This window comes from Podarcis erhardii (genome assembly GCF_964252035.2).
Source record: "Podarcis erhardii genome assembly, chromosome: 5".
Classification (NCBI taxonomy): Eukaryota; Metazoa; Chordata; class Lepidosauria; order Squamata; family Lacertidae; genus Podarcis; species Podarcis erhardii.
The window spans coordinates 59920071-59944229 of NC_138509.1; the positions used below are offsets into that span (position 1 = coordinate 59920071).

At 42.5% G+C, this 24159-nt stretch overlaps 2 protein-coding genes across 9 annotated transcripts in view; one reads left to right on the top strand and one right to left on the bottom strand.

Annotated features, from left to right (window-relative positions):
- GPR148 (G protein-coupled receptor 148) overlaps window positions 1-24159 on the bottom strand; it is an 80583-nt gene that overhangs the window by 31753 nt on the left and 24671 nt on the right. Inside the window, exon 3 of one of the 7 annotated variants that reach the window (XR_014157066.1) lies at window positions 4539-4641. The exons of the other annotated variants lie outside the window; for them this stretch is intronic. The gene's annotated coding sequence lies outside the window, so the exon portion shown is untranslated. Of the gene's footprint in view, window positions 1-4538; window positions 4642-24159 lie in introns of those variants that run through there. 7 annotated transcript variants of the gene reach the window in all.
- ARHGEF4 (Rho guanine nucleotide exchange factor 4) overlaps window positions 4360-24159 on the top strand; it is a 154345-nt gene continuing 134545 nt past the window's right edge. Inside the window, exons 1-2 of one of the 2 annotated variants that reach the window (XM_081864040.1) lie at window positions 4360-4715; window positions 8202-8237. In XM_081864040.1, coding sequence (XP_081720166.1) covers window positions 4503-4715; window positions 8202-8237 — 249 coding nt within the window. In that variant the 5' untranslated portion in view covers window positions 4360-4502. Of the gene's footprint in view, window positions 4716-8201; window positions 8238-22191; window positions 22349-24159 lie in introns of those variants that run through there. The other variant, XM_081864041.1, reaches the window with a different exon arrangement.

Below are 24159 nucleotides of genomic sequence, written 5' to 3' on the forward strand. Positions count from 1 at the left end.
TAAATGGCTAAAATAGCAAGCGCTCCCCTCATCCATTTATGGGGGATTTAATATAAACAACATGTTGTGGAGCTAATATTAGCTTGTACTTCTACCTTGGTGATAAGAAGATGTAGATGTAAATCTCATAACACTTGGGCAGAAGACAGATTCCTTCACATGAAATCATTCAAAGCAGGGCACACCGTCACATATATACAGATATAGATGAGTGGATATATCGCTGGCAGAGCTGATATAGATATATATAGCACACTAACAAATCCAATCCAATAAAGGCCAATTGTCAACCCACTGCATTGGGATATTTTGGGTAGCAGTGGGCTCAGTACTTTGCTAAAGTCAATAGCGATAGCAGATGTCTGAAAGAAAAGTAGATGGTGCACAGTCATAGGTGGGATGGAAGTATAAAGCCTTGTCCCTTCTATATGAGGGATAAGAATACATAATACTGCATGTACATAAGGGGAAGGAATATGGATGTATAGTCTTTATGGTGCATTGGAAGGTGTGGCTTGTATACTATGATTCCATGCTCCTATTTTCTGCATGAATACAAACCTGTCAAAAATAAAATGCTTAAATTATCTTTACCAGATTCTGAAGTCACAACCACATGGCCCTGCTCTTCCCCATGATAAAGCCACAAAAAGCAAGGAATGTGTATTATAACTTTCATTCACCAAATTATATTCTTAAATGAATCTCAAAGGTAAAAACATCAATATGTATCTTGCTTTCATGTTTAAAGGCTGAACAGTAGATTTAAGCATTATTCTGCTGTATATATTTTGATCTAGCATCTCCAGCAAGGTGCCAAGTAAGATGCTAAATTAAGAAACTTTGATATATCTAATCAATAGATAGTTCATATCGAAGATCTTGCAAGTTTTGTTTGCAAGACCTTAGATCAGCCTTCCTAACCTGGTGACCTCCAGGTATATTATTTTGGAACACAACTCCACACTGGCTGGGGCTGAAGGGGTTTGTAGTCTAAACATCTAGAGGGCAACAGGTTGATGAAGGCTGCCTTAGATTCTAGTATCCTCCCTAGTAGCTCAGATTAACTGAACTGCAGCACAATCCTATACACATCTGCTCAGATTCAGTCCTCTTAAGTTCATTGGGAGGTTTATTCCCAGGTAAGTGGGCAATGGAGCCTACATCTACTCATAAATGAGTTGAAGACTTTCAAAGTTCAAAGAGGAGATGGACAGTTTTGCACTCAGCTCTTGGGAAAGCATACTTCAAATTCCAGTTCCTTGTTTTACAAAACTGCAAAAGAGGTGAAACTGACTGCAGTAAAGAAACCTTAATGGGGGAGACTCCAAAGCTATAGGAGAGAGAGTAACCTTAAAATCAGTTTTGCTTAAAATGGGAGAATTGGCAGGAGAGGTGAACGTTTTGCTTTTTTTAAGTCTAGGCCAACAGTGGGAGAATCATTAGGGAGAGCAGTGTAATATATGAAGCTGGAGACAGAGGGATTGACTGGCATTGTGGTGTTATTTCCCTCTCTCTTGCTTTTCTGCATGTGCCAGCACGTTATTATATGCATGATATACATTATTGCATATTATCTCCTTTATCTTCTTCCAATGTAAACAAGACTTTTCAGTCCCATAACTTTTTATGACTGCTTTGAACTATAATATCACTAATTATTATTATTTTTAAAAAAGCTTGCCATAAGTGCTGTCCAGTTTACTTACAATTTTACTTTACTTGCCTTGCATTTAGGTAACTCAAATATAGGTAGACCCATGTAGCTCTCAAGAAATATTCTGGAGGCTCCAAACTGGCTGAGAACCTCTCCGTATACATTTCTTAGTGTATATAGGTATAAAGGGAGATATAAAATAAATTAACTGGCTTGCTTGTAGCAATGATCTGAGGCGCTCCATGGACAAATGGATGTTTTAAAGTTTTGAACTATGTTCTGAATGTGGTTTTCTATCATGCTGTTTCTTAAGAAGTAAATGAATGTTTTATTTGCTTGGCGTGTCTGTGATCATTTTCTCAGATTCTCGTAAGACTGTTTCCCCAGAAATGGAATACGATGCTACACATCTCTCTCGTTTCCACCAAGGTCTCTAAGACAGGTTTGCCAAGTCCAGAGGAGGTGCTGAGAGGCTTCCTGTACCCTTAAGAAAGCCACAAAAGGGATTTAAACATCACACACGTGCTGACCTTTAAAGCTCTAAACGCTCCCTCTTTCTTCCCATTCAGGACGGCCCTGCGCTTTGCCTGTCCCTCATGGCCGGTATGTCACGTGGGGCTGGACCTCATCAGTGGCAGCCTCTCCTCCTCCTCACCCGCCCTCCAGCAGCTGCTACAAGCTGCCCAAGGGAGGAGGCCAGCAGCTGTGGCCATGGAGAGGCGCAACCACTGCCATCACCATCGCTTGAGACTATCATTGGTTCCTCTTCCTCCTCCTCCTCCTCAAGCTTGTCAATGGCAGGGGAAATAGGGACATTCTGGAATCAAATCAGAAGTCAGGGTGGTTTTTGCAATTCCAGGACTATCCCTGCAAAATCGGGACACTTGGAAGGCATGCAACAACCTGTGAGATGGTCAGGCTGAGAGTTGTGTGACCCATGGTCATCCAGCAAGCTTCATGCTATATAGGCATGTGAACTCTCAAGTGATGTTAGCCCCTACGCCACACTGTCTCATTCCCCCAAGTCATCCTGACAAGCCCCACTGTGTATCTTCAGGCCAGGGGGAGGACTAAGCCACAGGGAGTTGGTTGGGAAGCCCCAAGAAAGAGTAAGAAGCAACACTCCAATGGGAATTAAAATATCAAAGATTTGCTGGCACCTGTAATTGGATCTCCTCCTTTGTATTCTATATATATCACCGAGGAGCTCTGACATTAATGGCTGCTGTACAGCTTTGTCCCAGAGTTCCATGCAGGTTTTCAAGCTGATATTTATTAGCATGGAGGTCATATCCAATCAGTCTATTGGCATGAACTACCAGGAGTGTGTGTCTTAACAACGAGGGGAGAATTAAATCTACTGCTTTGCATCATGGTGTTGGGATAAGATGCTAACCGCCCGGGAGACTTAGTTGAATGGGTAATATATAAATGTCATAAATAAACAAGTCAGCAATTCAGCCCTGGAGTCATTGTATTTCCTGCAGCTGTGCAGAAGATGGGGATTTGGAAGAGTCAGACTGTTGGTCCATCCAGCCCAGCACTGTCTGCCCTGACTAACAGCAGCTCTCCAATGTTTCAGTCAGGAGCCTTTTCCAGCCTCACATGGTGATGGCTGGGACTGAACCTGGGACCTTCTGTATCCAAAATATGTGTTCTCCCCCTAAGCCATACACCTTATTACCTGTGCCACGGACGATCCCACAGCTGTTCCGTGTTGGGATCATTGCTTTCCATTCGGACATACAGGAGAATGGAAAGTGAATGGTAAGAAGCTGCATTATAACAAGTGAGACATTCTGTATCACTTGTGAATGTTGTTCATGTGGGAGCCAACTTGAAATGAATTCATTTTTGGATGTGAGTTTTACATCTGAATTTTAGATGCAGGAAATGCAATGACAATAAATATGATTTAAGCAAGATGATGCATTGACAATGCAAAGTCTGTGAAATTGAAGCTGATCTTAAAGATGTGTATGAAACTGTACATTTCTGATTCCAATGGACACAATAATGGATTGGTATAATAAAGGACCCAACCGTGTGAAACTCATGTATAACTGGTACAAACAATCGAGTATAAATATGTGTGCCTTGAACAGACAAATGCATGCTGTCTGGATATGTCATGAACCACTTTAAACAATTGAGCAAAAAAGCAAAAAACAAAACTCTGATGGAGACAGCAGGGTTAGCAAAGCAGAAGAGCCATTCATTAATCCAAAATAGTTTGGCTTTACTACACGGAGGACACTTCATTTATTCTTTTGAAATCTGTAGTGTTCACAAGTTTGGCATATGAAATAATCACAAACAATGAATTATTGTGTTTGGAAGGGGGGGGAACCCCAACACGGCATCTCTCCCTCACAAGAACTTTGTTTCTATCTACAACTGGAACTTCGTCTGAGGAAGCAAAACTGGCCAAAAAAAGTTTTCATAGATTATAGCTTTTCCTTTTACTCACTCCCCCCTTTTCCTAACAAGAACAAGAGAGCTCTGATTCGGGGGGGGGGGGGCTTGCACTTTGGCTAAATGGAATCTTTCTCCTCACTCTTGGCAACCATGGGAGTATTCTTGTGCAGTATGACAAGGCTCTCTCTAGTCAGTGCTATATTTATCTTGTAGCTGAACACACATTTGCAAGAGCTTGTTCAATAACAGAAAGGCAACAAGCCAAGGCAGTTCGGTCCTAGGAAGTTCTTTCCAGCATCCTCCCAACTCCAGGCTGACTGCAGCGGCTGAGTTTCCTGGCAGCCGGGAAGAGTTAACTGCGGACTTGCAACAAAGGATGATCTGACTTGCCTGTGGCTTTGTCCACGGCGAAGAAATATTTGATAAGATGGAGTTCAACAAGCTTCTGAGTGCATCAGGAGGACCGAATCAGAGACGAGAAGAGGAGGCTTGTGCCAGTGCTGGAGGCACGGATGCCGGTGTCAGTGATGACCTGGATTTTGTACAAATGTATCTTACCTGTTTACCTGAGAGATACATGGAGGCAAAGTTTACGCTGACAGCATATCTGGCATGCTGGCTAATCTTGAAACTCTGTAAGGTAAGAGGCTGCTTGCAGAAGGCTGGAGGAGCATTACTAGTTAACTTTAGAAATGCAGGTCATTCCTGCTCCCTCTCTGCTGAGTGGTCATTTTTTAAAGGCATTTTTAAAAAGAAGGGAGGGTGCTGCTATGCTTAAAAGGCCTTTAAACGGTTGCCTTTAAATGTGGCATGCTAAATAACTGAAAAACATCCAAGGAACACTGCCTTTGATCTCCCTCTCACAGTGCTAAATAATAGCCGCTACCTAAACTTCTAACATCTTTCCACAATAGTTGATTTCCTATTGTAACTTTTTATTATGGTTTTTGCTGTATAGATTGTTGTATTATTGTAAAGTGTTGTGGTTTTACCCACTGTAAATGGGGTATATAAATACTTTATAAACAGACAAACAAACATGTCATTCTCTACCAAACAGATTAATGAATTTAGGGATATGAGAGAACAAGTGAAAAAAATAGCTATTCCTTGTATTTTTCAACTTTATCCTTGTACTTATCTGGGGAGTCCTACATATGTCTACTCAGATGTAAGTCCCATTGAGTTCAAAGGGGCTTACTCCCAGATAAGCAGTTATAAGGATTGTCACCTAAATTGCTGACAGGCTTACAGAACACATGAATATTGAATACTGCAGAGATTTCTGTTGACCTGGAATGTGACAATATTAGGCCTGACTTTTAAAACCAGCTTGTATATAGTTTAGACAATGTGAAGTCTTAATAGCTCTGATGTAACCTCTAAGAAACTAACCTCTAAAATCTGTAGCAACAGAGGAATATTTAAATAGTTAAAGGAAAGAAAGAGGTACTTTAACATGTTATTAAAAGTCTCCTCTGGGACATTCTGATATTTGTGTTTTAGGGAAAACCTCAAAACACTGAAATTCAGTAGATATGGAAATAATAACTCACAGCTCCATAAAACTGTATATAGCATAATATTTGAACTTCCGAACTTCCATCCTTTCCCTTTTAAGTTCCTTGCAAAAAAAGAATTGGGATGAACTCAAGATAAGGGGGGAAGCTAGTTCTTCCGGATACTTGCAGTGTTTGTTAGTCCTTTGAAATGTGGTAACACCAACACCATACATTTAAAACACATCCATACCACTTTAACAGTCATCACTTCCCCCAAAGAATGCTGGGAACTGTAGTTTGCTCCTCACAGAGCTACAATTCCCAGGACTCTTAAAATACCATGTTCTCAGGATTCCTTGGGGAAGCTACATGCTTTAAATGTAAGTGCTTTAAATGCAGCCACTGATCCTGCAATGTGGCCACATCCTTATGCACAGAAGTTGACCGTGCTCCATGAACAGGCTAAACCCATAAGAAAAGAGAAAGTCCACTGGGTATGATAATGACATTCTGTGACCATCCAAGTGTCAGAAAATGACAGGTGACAGTATTTCTCAGATTTAATGAAACACTACTGTCTTCCTAAGTGTGCTAAATCTTCAGGGTCCTCCTGCATCCCCAATCATTTAAAATTTCATTGGAAAGATTACCACCTGGCTCCTGCATCTCCACCCACACTTTCTCCCAGCCTATGTCCAGCTCCTGCGCCTGGGAACTGTAGTTTGCTCCTCACAGAGCTACAATTCCCAGGACTCTTAAAATACCATGTTCTCAGGATTCCTTGGGGAAGCTACATGCTTTAAATGTAAGTGCTTTAAATGCAGCCACTGATCCTGCAATGTGGCCACATCCTTATGCACAGAAGTTGACCGTGCTCCATGAACAGGCTAAACCCATAAGAAAAGAGAAAGTCCACTGGGTATGATAATGACATTCTGTGACCATCCAAGTGTCAGAAAATGACAGGTGACAGTATTTCTCAGATTTAATGAAACACTACTGTCTTCCTAAGTGTGCTAAATCTTCAGGGTCCTCCTGCATCCCCAATCATTTAAAATTTCATTGGAAAGATTACCACCTGGCTCCTGCATCTCCACCCACACTTTCTCCCAGCCTATGTCCAGCTCCTGCGCCTGACCCATGGTGCCATCCCTCCCTGGCTTCTTCTGTCCTGCTCTCTTTCCATGTCACTTCTTCAGCCTGAGGCACTGTCCACAGAGTATGCCACACGACCATGGAGTTCAGGGGAGAGGAGCAGCAGGACAGATGGCACCAAGGTTAGAAGGCAAAGCAGGACAAATGGAGCGGGAAGCTTAAAAAGTGTGCTGTACTCAGCAGTGGTGAAACTACCTGCTCTGGCACCGGGAGCGGCATACATCTGGGGGCGTGGCTAGCGCGTGTCCCAGGGGGCGTGGCACACCACCTGCAGGGCGTGGCGAGCGCTGAGTGTCCCGGATGGCACCCAGCGTGGACCGTGTCCCCGCCCCCACCATTGTCCACCAGTGGTACTCCAGCAGCTATCAGAAATTCAGACTCCTAGGGAGATAGCCCTCACCGTGTAAAGGCCTATTTCCAATAAGATAAGCTTTATATACAGGGTGAGTATTTTAAAAGAGGCCCAGTGGAACATGTGTACTCTATATCCACGGGGCCTCTTTTAAAGGATTCACCCTGTACACTGGGTGCTTTCAGGTGAGGGTTTATTGTGGGATTGGTGCTCCCCATGTATGCAGGTTTTTTGCAGCATCCACACAAAATAATCTGTATCAAAATGCAAGCCCAAGAAGGTTTTTTTTAACAAAACAAAAGAAACTGTTGCCAGTGACCCTTTTGTGATAACAGGGTGACCCATTTGCACTATTTTCCGGAAGCATCTTGAGCCTTAGCTGTGTATTGGGCCTGGGATAGCTCACTTCGTAGAGCATGAGACTCGTCATCTCAGAATGGTGGGTTCAAGCTCCACATTGGGCAAAAGATTTCTGCATTGCAGGGGGGTTGGACAAGCTGACCCTCATGGTCCCTGTCAACTCTTCAGTTCTACAGTTCTATGATTCTATAGACCTGTTTCCAATAAGATCAGCAAAATATTTTGTAGCCTCCTTAGGAAGGGGAGCTGGGCATACCCTAACCTAATTTAGTATTAGGGAGTGTTATTAACCTATAGTCTGAACACAACATAACTTCTATTTTATCTCTCTCCCACCCCCTAATTTCCTCCTACCCTATAAGATAAAGCCTAAGTGAGAAGCAAACCCTTGCAACGTGACTGCAGGCATGTATAGCTACGAAGACTATACTGTCTAATTATGCCTAACACAATGAACTTGCATGAAGGGCCTTTGTTTACAGTCTCCATCATCAGACTAGAATGAACAGAGCCATTGAAGAAAAGAAATGCAAAACCAGCTGCCTTTCGCAGCCTTCTGTTGTTCTCTTTTGGCAAAGAAACAGAGCCAAATTTATCCCAGGGGTGATTCCACTGAAGTCATCAGAAGGGAAAGTGCACCATGGATGAATTGGGTGGGTGTTTGTAGATGTTTGCTTTGCTGCTAGTTTCCTACCTCCCCCTTCCCCTGCCCCTTCCCTAGCCACCCTAACTTTTGCTATTTGTCTTTCCTTTGCAGAGAGCTTTGGAGAAAAGATGCTCAGCCTCTCAAAAGGTAGGATTTCATATCAATTATAAAATGCCACCAGATGCTTCTTCATTAACAAACTCCCAACCCATTCTTGTGGACAACTAACAAAAAGTTTCATCAGAAAAGTCTTAGGGCAAATGAGCTTAATTTAAAACAATTCTGGGTTTGTACATGCACTAAATAAGAAAGTTAGATTTTCTTTTTATTGAAACAGTGAAGTATATATTATAGTATAGACAATACATAAAGAAGATTCTATAATTACCAGTTCATTCACACACACACACACACACACACACACACACACACAGCCACTGGTGTAGAAACAAAGCTATTGTGCAAGCTAATATTTCACAAGAAGAACATTCCGTAAGATTTCCAAATTACAAAGATGTCAACCGCATATCTTAATTCCAACTTCTTGGGTTCTGTTTCTACTGAAGTTTGACATCAATAATAAAAACAATGTCAATTTAAAATATGTGAACAGATATATTACCATGGAATGTCTCTATCACTGTTGCAGCTGAGCTTCCCTCCATTCCTGCATAACATTGGCTCTAAACATCCCTCCCCAATTAAAACAACAACAACAAGCTATTTGGACTTTACATCCTTTCCCTCCCTTGTCTTCACACAAAGCAGTTGGCAAGAGTGCAGACCTCCCCAGAGCAGATTCTTGCCAGAACGGACTAATCAATATTCAAAGGAGTAGGCTGCTCATTATGCAGCCATTGATTATCTCTGTAAGTTGCTCACTGTGCATTTTTCATTCTTCACTCTTTTCCTCCCTAACCCCACGCCTAACTGCGCATGTACGCACACAGATGACCCTCCCCACAAGGCCTCCCTTTTGTATCCAGCAGGAATACAAAACTGACAGAAAAAACCCCCCAACAACCCATTCAACACCCACCCATTGAGGTCAGGGAATGGTATGGAAAAGGAGGGGTGGAGGGGGAGTAAACCCATCCTGAATGCAAAATACTCATCCTCACCTTCCACACAGAAAAAACTAAATAAAAAGCAGGGAAAACCCTAGCCCCCCTAATTCTAACAGTAAAGGTCAGTGTAGCTGATGGAACTGTGTTCTGGAAAATGAGGAATGAAGAGATAATGGAATATGGGGCGCACCTTATCTATTGCAGCTGTTCTGAAATGCCACTGGGCTTGGATCAAAGCAATCCATTTGCAGCCTGTTTTGTGCTTCATCCAGCTTCCTGTTTCATTTGGGTTGCTATTGAAAGAAATGTAGTGGAGGCAGGCAGAATAACTGGCTCCTTGTCCTTGTGGTGCCTCCTTAAATTAAAGAGAAGGGAACAAGCGTGCTTTGGAATGATGAGTTGGTAGAAGGACAAACCAGGAGACAAAGCCACACTGTAGATTTAAGGCATGTGGCTTCCACCAAAGAATCCTTGGATCTGTAGTTTGTTAAGGGTTCTGGGAACTGTAGCTTTGTGTGAGGGGTAAACTACAGTTCCCAAGAGTCTTTTGTGCTTTAAACGTATGGTGTGTATTGTTGTCCCCTGAAGTCTCATTCCATGAATTTTGATGACAAAGTGTTGTAATCATTTGGCTTTCTTTCCAGCTCAATGTCAAATGACACAAATGCAACTTTGTGAGCCATTGGTTTTTTTTTAAACTTCCAGAATTACACATTTAAATCACAATCAGTTCACACTGTGTCTTGATCTCAATTCATATGTTAATTTAGTGCTGTGGGAGCTTCCATGCAGTCAAGCTCAATGGATTAAAAGATGTGACTTTCTCTGAATGTCCGACTTAGAAGATTTCACTTTTGATTTGGGAGGACAAGTTTTTAATGATGACCACGGAAGAAGAAGACAGTCAAAATACATTCAGAATTTTTCAGTTTATGGTTGCATTCAAACTATTGTGTGAGTTCTTTGTTTCAGACGTTGCACTGAGACAATGGAATATCATCCTTTGACAGAACAGATTTACTGAAACCTATTCTGAGATAATAAATTGCTGATAGCTGTACCTCTTGTTAACTACTGGAGATTGGATCCCCACTAAACATTAGAAACTGTCCTTTACTAACAAATGCCTTTCCAACAATATGCTTCAACTATGTTAGAACATATATAACGTAGTTACTTTTCATGCCACTGTCAAGGTGCTGTTTGCAAGTCAAAAGGGCAAGGGAAGAGGATGCTGATGGGTTTTTGTTTGTTAAATCCAGCTCATTCAGCATGCCCTTTCCTTGCAAGTGTTCTGCTTCTGTGCTCCTGCTTTCATTGTTTAGCAGCACTGCAGGCTTCTAAGAAGGATTGGTCAGCAATTTGCACAGTGGCCTGGCACCAGAACCTGTAAAATAAAATGCTCTGAACTAAGCTGCTTAAAGTGCTCTGCTCATTCAATAGCAGCAAGCAGATTTATTGTCCATCACATCTAGATCTTTTTTTATTATGTAACAAGTTAAAAACAATAAAAATCCACGTTTAAAAAACCTATAGAAATCCATTCATTTTATACTATTTCTTTAGCGAACAGTACATGCTGTCTTTCTCCACAGTCAGACACCAGAGGGGCCACATTCTGTAATTCCAAATTACATGGAAGCAGAGCTTTATTTAAGATGGGTTGAATAACAGAATCGTAGAGTTGGAAGGGACCACAAGGGTCATCTAGACCAACCCCCTGCAACGCAGGAATCTCTTGCCCATTGTGGGGCTTGAACCCACAACCCTAAGATTAAGAGTCTCATGCTCTACCAACTGAGCTATCCCAGCAGGTTGCTTTGGAACCTTCTTAGTTCTCTCTTGGTAAAAACAGCCAAAGACCACTCTTTTCTTGAACTTTACTAAAACCTGCTGTTCCAATTCCCCAAAGTTTTTCAGAATGATTTATGCCTATCCAAAAAGTAAGGGAAATATTTGTTTGCGTTTGTGTGCCTCGTTACTTTCATGGTTTCACCATGCAGGAACAAAATAAGTTTAATGCACAGCATCCAATTTTAACTGGTGCCAATTGTGGCAGTTTATTTTCTTTTCCGGCATCCAGGATAAATTATGTTATCCAGTGGACACACTCACGCTCATTATTAAAACAAACTCTGTTCTGCATATTTAGCAACATGATTGCTCTGGTTAAAAATATGAACAGATTGCCCTCTAGTGGCCAATAAAAGCACACCTCATCAGAAGAAACATTCTTGGCTCTGAAGCCGCAGGTTTTTGGGGGAGACACCATGTGAAATGCCTAATGTTCTTGAATACTCTGCAGATTTGCTGATTTTATACTAGCAGTCTCAAATCTGGCATTGCTTGGAAATTCTAAGAAACCAAAGATCAGCGCAGTTTTGAAATCAGTGGGTAATATCAGTGCAATTTTGAAATGTTTGCTATCTTGATTCAAAGTGGAGTCCAACTGTATACAAGTATAGATGACAATCAGTTCTGAGAATTTTAATAGAATTTATTTTGAGTGCTTAGAGTGGTATTCAACTAATTTTGTTCAGAGTAAACCTACTGAAATTAATGGACACAACTTAGTTATGTTTATTAATTTTGGTGCACCTACCATGTGTAAAACTAAGTTGAATACCACCAATATCACCCTTAGATTATATTTTAAGATAACAAAAAAGTTACCTCCCAAGTACAAAGAATGTTATGTTTCAAGCACAACTGGTTCATCCAGTATTGTTACTAATTTCAGTAGTCAAGACTGTCATTGCATCTAAAATGATTTATTTTCATTATGTAAACATTTCCTATTTCATCAGCAAGCTGGACAAATACGAACAAGTATGTCCACAAACATAGGCTTAACTCCTGTATTCTTTGCTGAAATACAAAGAGCACTGCCTAAAAAGTTGGATTTCAGTGGCCTGTGACATGTACTGTCAAATCTGTCTTTTGCTTACCCTTGACTAGTAGAGATTGGAATGCATAAAACAGAGAGCCATAGATCTTTCCAGATATTTTAAACAAGTATTTTACTAAGGATTCATCCTGATTTGTTTGCACAAAAATTAGGGGGAGGCTATATGACATCAACTCTTTATTCAATGTTTAGTCAGATTTGTTTATGGTGAGATAAAAGTCACAGCAACATGCAATTGTTGTTCCACATCCCCACTGCTATCTCCATGTGCGCCTGAAGATCAGGTGGGGATGAGGAAGGACCCTCATGTCATCAGGCTGAAGGCCCAAAGAGATCTAGAATCAAGAGGCACTTCCAGACTATTATTATTTTTAGGTGGGACTCAGTCAACTACTGGCAAATTCAAGTTGTTCTATTTGGTGCTCTTGCATATCAAACCCACTTCCCTCCAAAACTGTGGGTGTGGGTGTGAAAAAGGAAATGGATGGGGAACTATTGCGTGGACAGGCAGAGTCCCCAGATCCCACGCAGTCCCCCCCGTCATGTGGAATAACGACTCAAGACAACGTGCTATGGGATTAAATTGGCCACAACGTTATTAAATTTCAAATGTGGGTAGACCTCAGCTCAGGCATTGGGCGTTCCCCCTCCCCAGTCCCCAGCCGGGGACCTAGGGAGCATCAGGGTTATCCAGTGTGTGGGGGGGGATGGGCCGGCTCTGGAGAACATATGTTCAAGCAGAGATAGCCGCCCCCGTTACGCCACCGCCGCAGGGGAGAGCAATGACGACCTTTCGGCGTATGGTCAAAGCCTCCCTTCAGAAACCCCTTTAACGGGGAACCCTGGTATCGCCGCCGCAAAGAGGAAGATGGACTAAAGGATTCTGCCCAAGGCCTGATACCGCCAAAGTTGTGACGTTTTGCTACGGGAAAGGCGAAACCTGCCAATGCAGGGAAATTCCTTTCCGGCCCTTTAACAGCGACCTTAACGTAGCAGCGCCCGCATACCTGTGAAGAAAAGCTAACCTGCAAAACCTGTGAAGAAAAATTAACCTGCAAAATAAGACATTAACTGAGGGTGGGTAGGGCGGGAGAAGCTCTGGAGCCAAGTGAGGATTCCCAGGTAAGATCCTCCCTCTATTGTGTGGGCAGGTAATCCCTCCCCTACCTGGCCTGGTCTCCTTGGCAACACCTCCCCCAGGTGGGATTGGACAATTGACTGAGGTAGGTGGAGACCTCTAGGTATCCCACCTGAGGGAGGCAAAGCCAAGCCTATGCTGTTGGAGCCGCTCCAGATCTAGGGGCTGCGCGCGTCCACGCAAAGGGCGCCCCCCGTTCCAGATGTTATGGATAATGCTTGATGCAACGTTTTACCTCCCCACAAATGAATCAGAATTAATGTTCAATAAATTGCCAAAGTCGTCTGACCTCCCTGCAAATTTTGTGCATGCAAATCAAGATGAATGCTCATTATACAGGTCATCTGGGAGTGACCTAGCTGTGCTTCTTGGGCTGGATCCAAACTTTGTCTTCTGTAAATGGGAAAGTTGCTTCTATCAGTGGAAGGTTTTTGATCCAGTAGAGAGATCCCATTGGCGGTGGAGAACAAGGTGACTTTTGCTGATTTCTGCCTGCCCCTGCAGACCCCAATGCCACCTTCAATGCTGTTCAGGGGAGTCTCTCAACCCTCCGGATGAGATTTTTGGAGGGCACAAGGAACTTGAGGGGAAAGAGGGATTCTGCAAAAGTTGCCTCCCTCCTCCCACTGGTAGGAGTGAAATATGGATCCAAGCCATTGTGTGTTAATTCATAGCTCTTTCAGTAAAAGTGTGTCTCTTAGGCCTTTTTTATTTCTAAAAAAGAGAGAAATCTTTGACCTTTAGGTTCTCTTATTTGGTCTTTTGGTTTTAATTGTCATTGCCTTTTATTTCTAATACCCTCAATTGTTAACCTTTCATCTTGTCTCCTTGCTCTTTCCTTATGGTTGTTTGCTCACTCCCTTATGTTAAATATTTCAAAGACACAAGGTCATATTTACCCTCTAATCTTTTCTTACCCCGTCCCTTCTGGTTTGTTTGCTTGTCCACCAAGAATGTTGCTATTTCTCTTTCTTCTCAAGCTAGAGAGTTTGCTGCTATTTTTGAGCATCCTCTTCCTTTTTCTTCTTGGGTTTCACCATGAGCTAAGGCTGTGTACACATTTAAAACTCAACTAGGCTGTTCTTTTTCAAAGTTGCTTTGCAGTGGAAATGCATCAAAATGCATTTGTTTGTTTATTAAATTCAAATACTGCCCCTCATCACAAGATCTCAGGGCGATTCACAGAATAAATCATTATTTTGTTTAAGAACAACAGCCGACAGATACAGGGTAGATATGGATTGTGACCAATGTTGTGTGTAAACCCCTTCCTAAACTAGTGGTGGGACTGCGCTTGGTGCACAGTAAAGAGTTGTGTGTGTACACAGCTAAAGTCTTGTTGTTTTCAGTTATCAACCATTGCCAGAATCCTAGGCTTCTTCAAGTAGTAACCATGTGTACAGGGCAAATATGTTAAAAGGGGGGCTCAGGCCTATGCGTTTAGCTCAAGCCGGACCATTTGTCCATGGCTCTTGGGGGTTTCAGGCAGGGGGCAGTCTCAGTCCCGCCTGGCAATGCCAGGGATAGAACCTGAGGCTTTCTGCATGCAGAACAGAAGCTATGGACCTTCCATCAGAGGAAACTCCCCACTTCAGAAGTAGCAACAGAACGTGAGAACAGCCATAAGGAGTTGCATGTTGACCTGGGCGGGTCTAGAGGTACTGGCCTGCAGTCACATTCTACTCATGTCTCCCTTCTATGGTAGTCAATGCCCCCAATGTCATGACTTACTGGCCTGCAGAGGTTCTGAACTGCACGAAGCTCCTACAGGTGATATCATGCAAAAAACCCACCCCACCTCCTAATACTATTTCACACTAGCTGAACCCACACTCTTTGGTTGAATGTGCAGTGGTACCTCGGGTTAAGAACTGAAACTGTTCTTAACCTGAGGTACCACTTTAGCTAATGGGGCCTCCAGCTGCTGCCACTGCGTGATTTCTGTTCTCATCCTGAAGCAAAGTTCTTAACCTGAGGTACTATTTCTGGGTTAGATGAGTCTGTAACCTGAAGCATCTGTAACCTGAAGCATCTGTAATCCAAGGTACCACTGTACTAGGAAATGAAGAGGGTTGTTTTTCTCCCCTCCTCCTCTCTTCTGCTCAGAACAAAACAAGAAATTCAAGGGTTACCATGTGACACCAGATGCCTAGAGCATCTCATCCTCCAGCCTTGTTGATCTAAGAGCATATCATTGAATGTGAGTGGGGTGTGTGTGTGAAATATCTCCCACCCAAGAAAAAAAGAATTTTGGCATTGGCTATCTTTTATGAGTGAGACTTAGAAAGAAAACATGTCTAAAATATTTGAGAGTGAGTTGGTTCAAATACGTACTTGCAGATAATGCACTGCCAGAACAGACCCTTTTAACTCACAGTAGCCAATGCCTGGTCTGTTAAAAACTAACTTGAAACAAAGCAATGAATGGTGAGCAGAAAGTGCAGTTACAGTTGCCCGGCAATAGACAGTAGATGGCACAGATCCAGTGAAAGGGCGCAACCTGACATTTCTCCACCACTTTGGTCTGGCTAACAATATAAAGCAATGCTTGGGATTATCCCTGAATAGACCTGAAAGTTAATAGGCAAATGTAGGGGCACGGTATAACAATAATCTTCAGCCTCTGCATCAGTGCCATTAAAGAAAACGAAGGAAAATGCCAAAGACCCTAGTGTGGGTGTATATTGCAAATGCATGTTTTTCCATAGCCAACTGAAGATTTTGGCATTTTGTGATCAGAATATGAGCTGGCGGCTGGCACTTTCCCTAGGCACTGCTTGGCAATGCTGAAGTGCCCAGCCTCCCTGGAAAGAAGGTTTTTTGTTGGAAACCTTTCATTACCAAGGATTAGCTGTTTGGTAAACTTGGGTCTCCCATAATAGTCTGACGGGAAGTTCCATCTAATGAAACGCTCATTGAAGAGCTGCTGGGAATGACTAGCTTGTGTCTAACTTGTTGTTAGGATTTCAGTACGGCGCTTCCCTCCCACTGTCCATTGCTCAAGAGGACAGAAACATGTTATGCAGTTCTATTAAGGATATTATTGAGAGGTTGACAACAAAGTCCAAAGATTCCACAGAGGATGGGCACTGGAGAAAGATAAGGGGTTATGACAGGCAGCGCCAAGGCTGGGCTGTGGGCAAAATTCTGAGGTGAGCCAAGAGTGGGGATGGACGGGAAATTAATTCAGTTCACATTTAATTTTATTTCAGTTCCCATGAAATTAACACTTTCTGAAAGACTACAAGAACCAAAACACAGTCATCCTTTGAAATCTGAACTTCTCTGAATTTTGCTAGGCAGTTCAGTCAAATAATATGTACAGAAATGCATATACTTGGGGAAAGCATCTGTAAGAATACACCTAGCTGTGAAACTAGTTTGGGAGTGTAGGTCCACAGCAGAAAACAGACCGAACAAATTCCTTCCCAATGCCTGGTGAGAGGCACAGGATACGTATCAAGAAGTAAACTGGTAGTCAGGGCCAAAGAGCAGGTGAGGGCTGAAGGACAAACCAGGTAATGGGGTTGGGGAGCAAGACAAATGTCAAGACTGAAGAGCAAGGCAGGACTGGAGGACAAGCTAGGAGACAGCAGGACCAAAGAATGACCAAGAAGGAAAGAAAGAACAGATCCGAGCTTAGGCTTAAACAGGGCTCAAATTGAACAGCAAAGTTACAGCTGAGCTAAAAAGGGAGTTTGAAGGCTTCTGTAGCTCTTTGCAGGTCTTGCAGATCAGCGAATCAGTGGTGCCTGCAAATAGCTGATGATCAGGATTTCAAAGGGCAGCACATGGATCTCCACAAGTGTTGATGATCAGCCCACTGGTGGTGCTGAAGAGGGTGGAGCACAGTGCACAGGGTGAAAATGGGTCATGCAACATCACGGTGCTGTCAAGTGATTGACAGGTGGTTGGTCCTGACCATCTGCCTAACATGGCCCATGGGAGGTGGGGGAGATAAAGATCTGGCTAGCTGACCAGATCCAGTTCCCCACCCCTGCTCTGGGGGAGGGGATGTCTCAAAAAACTGGGACTGACCATCTTTCAGAATTAATAATGTAATGTATTTCTTTTTTGGCTGGAATTTGTGACAAATCACTATCCCACTTTCCTATCTTTTAGTTTTTCATTGCCTATTTCAAATAATCTTTTTTTAAAAAAACATATTTTCAGGATCAGACAGTGCAAACAAAAACAAACAAACAAACAAACAAACAAACAGACAGACAGACAGACAGACAGACAGACAGACAGATTCACAATTGAAATACATCCATATGATCTTTTCCAGCCAGTAGATCCTTTCCTTGCAGATATCTGCAAAGCTAAGGAACTAACCTTTAGTATAGGATAAACATTTGGGTCTCTGCTCCTCCCACTAAAATGAGAAACTGTTTTTTAATTCTTGGGTTCGAGTTTCAGTTAAAATGTCCTGGTTTTGATTAGAACTTCTTTTTGGAGTGTGAGTACTGATTTAATAGAAAATGAATATTTGTGAAGTGGAATATATACATGTGAAAGGGGACAATCTCTTTGTGCACAAACGAAAGGTCATTCTGTGTCCCTCTCTGGAATGGCAAATGGTTCCTACCCTCCCATTCATTATGCCCTTTCAGAATCATTTTCTGTGCCAGAGAGAAGGTTCCCAGAAGTTTTCCTTCCATGAGCTCTTTATTCAGCATTTTACCCACTGAAATTCACATGAGGCTACCCCTACATTTCAGTTTTATGATTTTTGTTTTCTTACAACCTCAGCCTTGTTCCGCCTTATAATTCATGTTTCAAACTGTGACAATCTCTCTGCACAAGCCAATTCATACTCCTTTGGGGTTGCTGTTTTCAAGCACTCTGTTTTAGACAAGAGCTGGCCTCTGATTTATCTGTGAAATAAGATAATGGCTGCTTAATGATTCTCTGCTTGGTGGTGTTCCCTTGGAAACATGAAGTCTCAAGCCTTTCAGAACCTTTTGAGAGCGATTTTTGTCATAGTTGGCAGCTGGCCCTTCTTTTCCTTACACTTGAGAAAGCTCGCTCCCAAGTCCTCCTCTTACTGGTCCCACAAGACTCTTATGGAAAAGGTGTGTGCATTCATTAGCGCATTTCTGTCCTCTGAAAGAAGCAGATAGAGAGATGTGGAATATTTAAAGCTACACATTCATAGATCATTATGTGGCAGTATTTGGTTTGCAGTGCTGATCCATGAACACTGATGGAGGGAAACCCATGCAAAGAGAAAAGGTGAGCCATAGGGATCCACACATTTCACAACAATCCTATGGCACTATGTGAATGAAAATAAGAACTTTTGCATGTAGAAGGCCCTGAGTTCATTCCCCAGCTTGCGCACACCTTTTTTTTTAAAAAAGAAAGGATTAGACACCAGGTGATTGAAATACTTCAGCCAAAGATTCTACACAGCTGTTGCTGGCTGCCAGTCAATGTAGATCAGAGCTTCCCAAACTGTGGTTCATGTACCAACAGTGGTTTATGAGCTTCATTCAGGTGGTCTACAACAGCTGAAAAATTGGTCCTCAAAAATTCCACAGCATCAAACACAGGGCATTACAGTTGCTACAATGGGCACAAAAGTCAGCAATTTTCAAGTGGTCCATGTTTGGGAACTATTGGAGTAGACAAAAATGTTTCGAAACTATTGGAGTAGAGAGACTGAAGATTGACAGGGCTGAGTCCTGGAACCTATCTCCCTGTAACTGTGCAAAGGAAGCTGACATTTTTCACTCTTTAAAGAACCTCTGCCAGTCTCTAGTCACTTTGGCAGAATCTTAAATGCCATCTTGTTTGAATGAATGGCACAATAGGTTGAAAATACAGGGCTTAATGGTTTAGTAGCTCACTAGGAACCAATTATGTTTCATCTATCTCCATTTCTTTATTCAGTGTCTGTTTTTGTTAATTGTGCAAAACCAAACCAAAACACCCAACCTAGAATGTAGTAGTGGAAGGGACCTTGGAGATCTTGCCAGTGTGGCATAGTAATTAAGAGTGTTGGATTAGTACCTGGGAGACCAGGGTTCAAATCCTCACCTAGCCATGAAATTCACTGGGTGACCTGTTAAGAGTAAGTGAGAAAGAGCCATTCGTTTCCAAAAACTGTGAGTAGATTCTTGAAGATTCTTGAAGCATCAAGGAGCAAGTTTGTTTATTCTACAGCACTTATAAATAGCTGTGGAGCACTTATCTGCGGACTTGTGTAATTCCTGCAGGGGAGAGACTGCTGAGCTGTGTGTAGGCAGCATGTAGGCCTGAAGTGTGCCTTACTATCTGTGTGGTAGTAAAGTTGTAAATAGTCTTCTACTGACACGACTGTCAATGCCTTTCGAGTAAACAATGCTTGGCTGAGCTTTACTGCTTCCGTGAGGGTTTAATTGCCATCGGCTGTGCACAACTTCATCCTTTCAGTGAAGCTCTGCAATCGTTACTCAGCTATGCAAGAGAGCTAGCATACACGCAAGGAAGTGTTGCTGGACCACCGTCAAGACTTGCGGTTGGAGATCATAAAACTTCTTCATGACCTTGGGCCAGTAACAGTCCCTCAGCCCAACCTACCTCACAGAGTTGTTGTGAGGATAAAACAGGGAAGAAGAGAGTCATGTACATCACACTAGGCTCCTTGGAAGAAAGATGGGTTACAAATGCAATGCAGTAATTAAGACAAAACCATCTATTCCAAATGTCATGCTTAATACATGCTTAATAACAGGATCTGCATTGCAAGATACCACTATGCATCCTTGACAGATAACCATTCAGCCTCTGCTTAAATATCTCCTGTGAAGGAGAGCCCACCACTCCTGAACCATCCTGTTCCACTCTTGAACACCTATTACCATCAGGAAGTTTTTCCTAAACTGAAATATGCTCTCTTGCAATTTTCACCATTGGTTTTAGTGGAGCAATGGAGACAAGTCTGCTCCATCTTCTGCTTGCTGCATGATCTCCATAAGAACTGAAACTGTGCTCCCAAGACGATGCAGTGCATTTGTAACGTGCCTACACTTCTGATTGATGGCAACCAGCTTTGTCAGTACCGACCCATTTGGGAGAAGGCAATTTCCTAACAGACAATCACCCCAATAGGTAAAGATGGCAGGACCTTATGGACAGCCACATGTATACAGCCTCCTCTTGCATGTAATGATATCAGGATGGGACTAGCATGCATTGCTTGGAACCATGTTGCTTTTTAAAAATGCCACTGCAATAATTAATTCATTTTCCTTTGGCTCCAACTTTTAAGGAATGATTTGAGCAATTCATTGGTTAAGAAGTCCCCTATGGTGCAGAGCAGATAACCCCGATTTACTAATTTACTTTGATTTATAGAACACTTAATCCCTCAAACTCTGGGGAGACATGTTCAATGACCTATTTAAATACAATCCTTAATTCATTTACCCTCATAATAGCTTTGTGAGGAAGGTCACATATGGAGAAGGGGGCTGAGTGATAGCTGAACTACAGGATTAATCCCAGGGGTTGCTCTCCTTGTCAGCCTGTCTGCATCCAGGTAACGGGCTGCAGATTGGCATAGCAGAAAAGCAGACTCATAGAGGAACTGGCTGAGAGGAAGTCCCATCTGGAGGAAACAATCAGCTCTTGCATTTTCTGTAGTTTATTTATTAGTTCAAATGAAGTATTCTTACTTGCTTGACTCCTTAGAAAGTGATTCAGCAATAACTTGCCCAAAGCCACCCAGTGACTGACCTGGGATTTGAAATCCAGGTCTGTGGACACATTGCATTTTCTTCTAGAATAAATGGGGATCAGGTTTTTTTTCTACATAGTCCATAGACAATCAAGATCTAATGCTTATATTTTTGCCCCTGAAAAATTCTCCTTCAGAATCTGGTTTCATTCTGAAAAGAAAAGCTCATTGAAGATCGATTCTACATTACCTCGGGGTGTGTCTGATTGAAAACCGATGCAGACAATCCCAGGAATAGGAAGGGCCTATGAGGAAGGCTGAGGCAGCTGCCTTGGAATGCCAAGACGTGGCATCCCTGTGGGCACCCTGCCTGCCCCTGGCAGAGAAGTGATGGCGGCAGCAGCCAGAACCTGCTGCCGCTGCCGCTTCATGAGCACTTCCACACAACCTAGCATTGGGAGCTGAGGCGGCAGGGACACCTTCTCATTCTGTATACTGAGGCTGATTGCAGGGAAATCTTAGTTCAGCACTACGGATAGGTCAACATCCTCCACCACGCTGAGGGCAGCAGGCTAAGTTAGCGACTGGAAGTAATACTGTGTAGCATGCACAACTCTGTTGTCCAACACCTCTGTACTGTTCCCCTCCAGCATCTGCCACTTGAGGCAGCTGCTTCACTCTGCCAAATGATAGGGCCAGCCCTGCTCACCGGGTGACCTTGAATGTAGTCTCTCTCTCAGTCAGCCTAACCTTACCTCACAAGGGTGTTGTGAGGATAAAATGTGGGGAGACGGGACCATGTACGTCACATGTAGCTGCTTGGAGTAAGGGTGGGATATAAATGCAGGCTTTTTGTACTTAGAAACAGGTAGCGGAGATGTTAAAGTGGTATATTTCTGCCTAGATTTTAAGGAGGTTTCAGCGTCTGCATTTTACAGTGGCTGTTCTTTGCCCTGAGCTAAGGGCTAAAGTGAGGAGGAGTGAAATGAAGAGTTAAATACCCATTGATTGAGGTAACTCTTGGCAAACAAAACAAAAGGGGGGGGGGAGCAGAGAAGGACAGGATGTAAATGACCATGTACTTTCCCTTTGAGTCTCATTGGCTACCAGCTCCTTTGGATGAGCTCACAAATGGTCCTTCGTATTATACATTTAGCAAACACAATGGTTATCGTTCTGAGCATGCCCAGTAGAAATGCTCCGGGGCCAGCAAACTGTGAACAAACCTGTTTGCACTGTACAGCCAGCGCAGATAAGCCCTAATTGTTATGCAACTCCTTAGCATAAGCTCCTGGCATGCCTCATATGATTCTCTTGTACTAAGTCTGTCCAAAATAGCAACAAGAAAGCATGTAACTAAAGACACAGCAGGGGTGTAGGAATTCACACAGGCCTTGGATATTCTAAAGGTTGAACAGCTCCTTATTCCTTTTTCCAAAAATGCTAAGCATAATGTATTTTCTCCGGAGCTTCTTCAAGGTAAGAAGTTTTAAAACTTTTTCTAAGTGTGTTTCAAGGTAAAAGAAAACTTGATTTCCAGGGGGACTGGAACGAAGCACACTGTGTGTGTGAGCTCAATTCATTATTAGATACGATTCTGGAAACTGGTTATCTGCTGCATGAGTTAACCGATAGATAGATATATTTATACCACATCTGGTTTTTATGGCAAATAAAACTTTATGTGATTTTGTTTAAAATTAAACTTTGTTCCTCCAGAGAGTGAAGACGGAGAATAGCTGGCAGAACATTTAATCAGGCTGAGTGATTCATTGTGCTAGTGATTCATTCCACTGCAATTCATTACTTTTGTGCTTACTTGAGACTTCTCCCTTGTATTTTAAGCAAGTGCAAGTAAACTTCAGAACAAAAGTATGTCTGTCTCTGTGGACCCCAGGGTTGTGCATTATTATAAAATAGCTTTGGAGATACAAGGAATTCAGTATTGGGGTGATACTTCATGTCTGAATTTTATCAAGAGTGTGACCTTTTTCCTGCTCTTCCTTCGCATTCTGATTCTCCAGGGGGGTAATCAAGCATTTTGTCTTTATGCCTGAGAGTGAACTGGTGCAAGTCAAGTAGATCCTCTTTTACGGTAGATGGCAAAAACCATGGCTTGTGGAGAAAGTGATATTTAATCACAAGCTCCAAGTTGACTTCGTTGACATGCCTTGTAGCCTGATCCTACGGTGCAAGTCCCTCCAGGTTCCATGGAATTTACCTTCCAATTAGTGTGCAGCCTTCGTTCTCCGTGACCAATTCCATTCATTTACAGATAAATCCGCAAATGGTATTTCACCTGCTTTGAAAAATTAAAAAAGCGCCACGCAGAGTGCAGAGTGTACAATTTCAGCTGTAGCGTGAAACTGTAACTAATATAGGATACTGTTCAAATTTGCTGAAAATGGATTTCTGCCAGGTTAAACAGGGAATTTAGCCACGGTGCCAAGCATCCAAGTAGCCAGACAAACGTTACAGTAGAGTGGAGGAATTTCTGCTATTGTACCTTTGCTCTCCTATCTCTCTTTACAATCCCTTGTATTTACAGAACAGAAAGGCACAACAATAGTTCAGACAAGTCTTCAAGGGTGTGAAGCACTGATATTTTGCAAGTGCACAACCACAGCACTGGCAAATGCACCCTCTGGGAAACTGGTTCAGAGCTTGTTGTGTTGATTGGAGTGCGCAGATATGCCCTTAGGCTGATAGCAAATAATATTTGGACAATTCTACACATTATTGAAAGCACACTTGGATTTCTTACTTTGAATGAGAGCCACAAGCCTTTTTGATAGGGGTATTTACATGTTACAGTTTTTACATTCACAGGACGATCTTACGTGCACATCCAACAAAGATAACATGTGAAATGTCAAAGGTAGCACGCAAAGTGTACTTTTAAGAAAGAGCAACAACAAAAAGAAGTTTTTAACTAGGACAGCTTGTCGTGAAACAAACCTTCATATGAAAGGGTGGGGGTGCAGACTATAAAGTATACTTGGTGCAAATGTTCAAAACAGCTGGGACAGGTGCAATTCCAGGAGAACCTGGCTGTCTGCAGTTTGCATTTCCTACAATGGCTGCTTCACTGGATGTGTGTTAAAATTAGTCAGTTTTTCAGCAGGTTCCACAAACAGGGTTGCCACTTTCCCCCCTGAAAGCTTGCTGACTCTGAGTCAGTGAGAGCAGAAGAACAGGTAGATGTTCACCAAGGGCAGCTTTTCTGATCATGCAAGGGAAAGGCAGCATCTGTTAATATTCATGTCGCTGCAAAAGGCATGAGCTTCCTT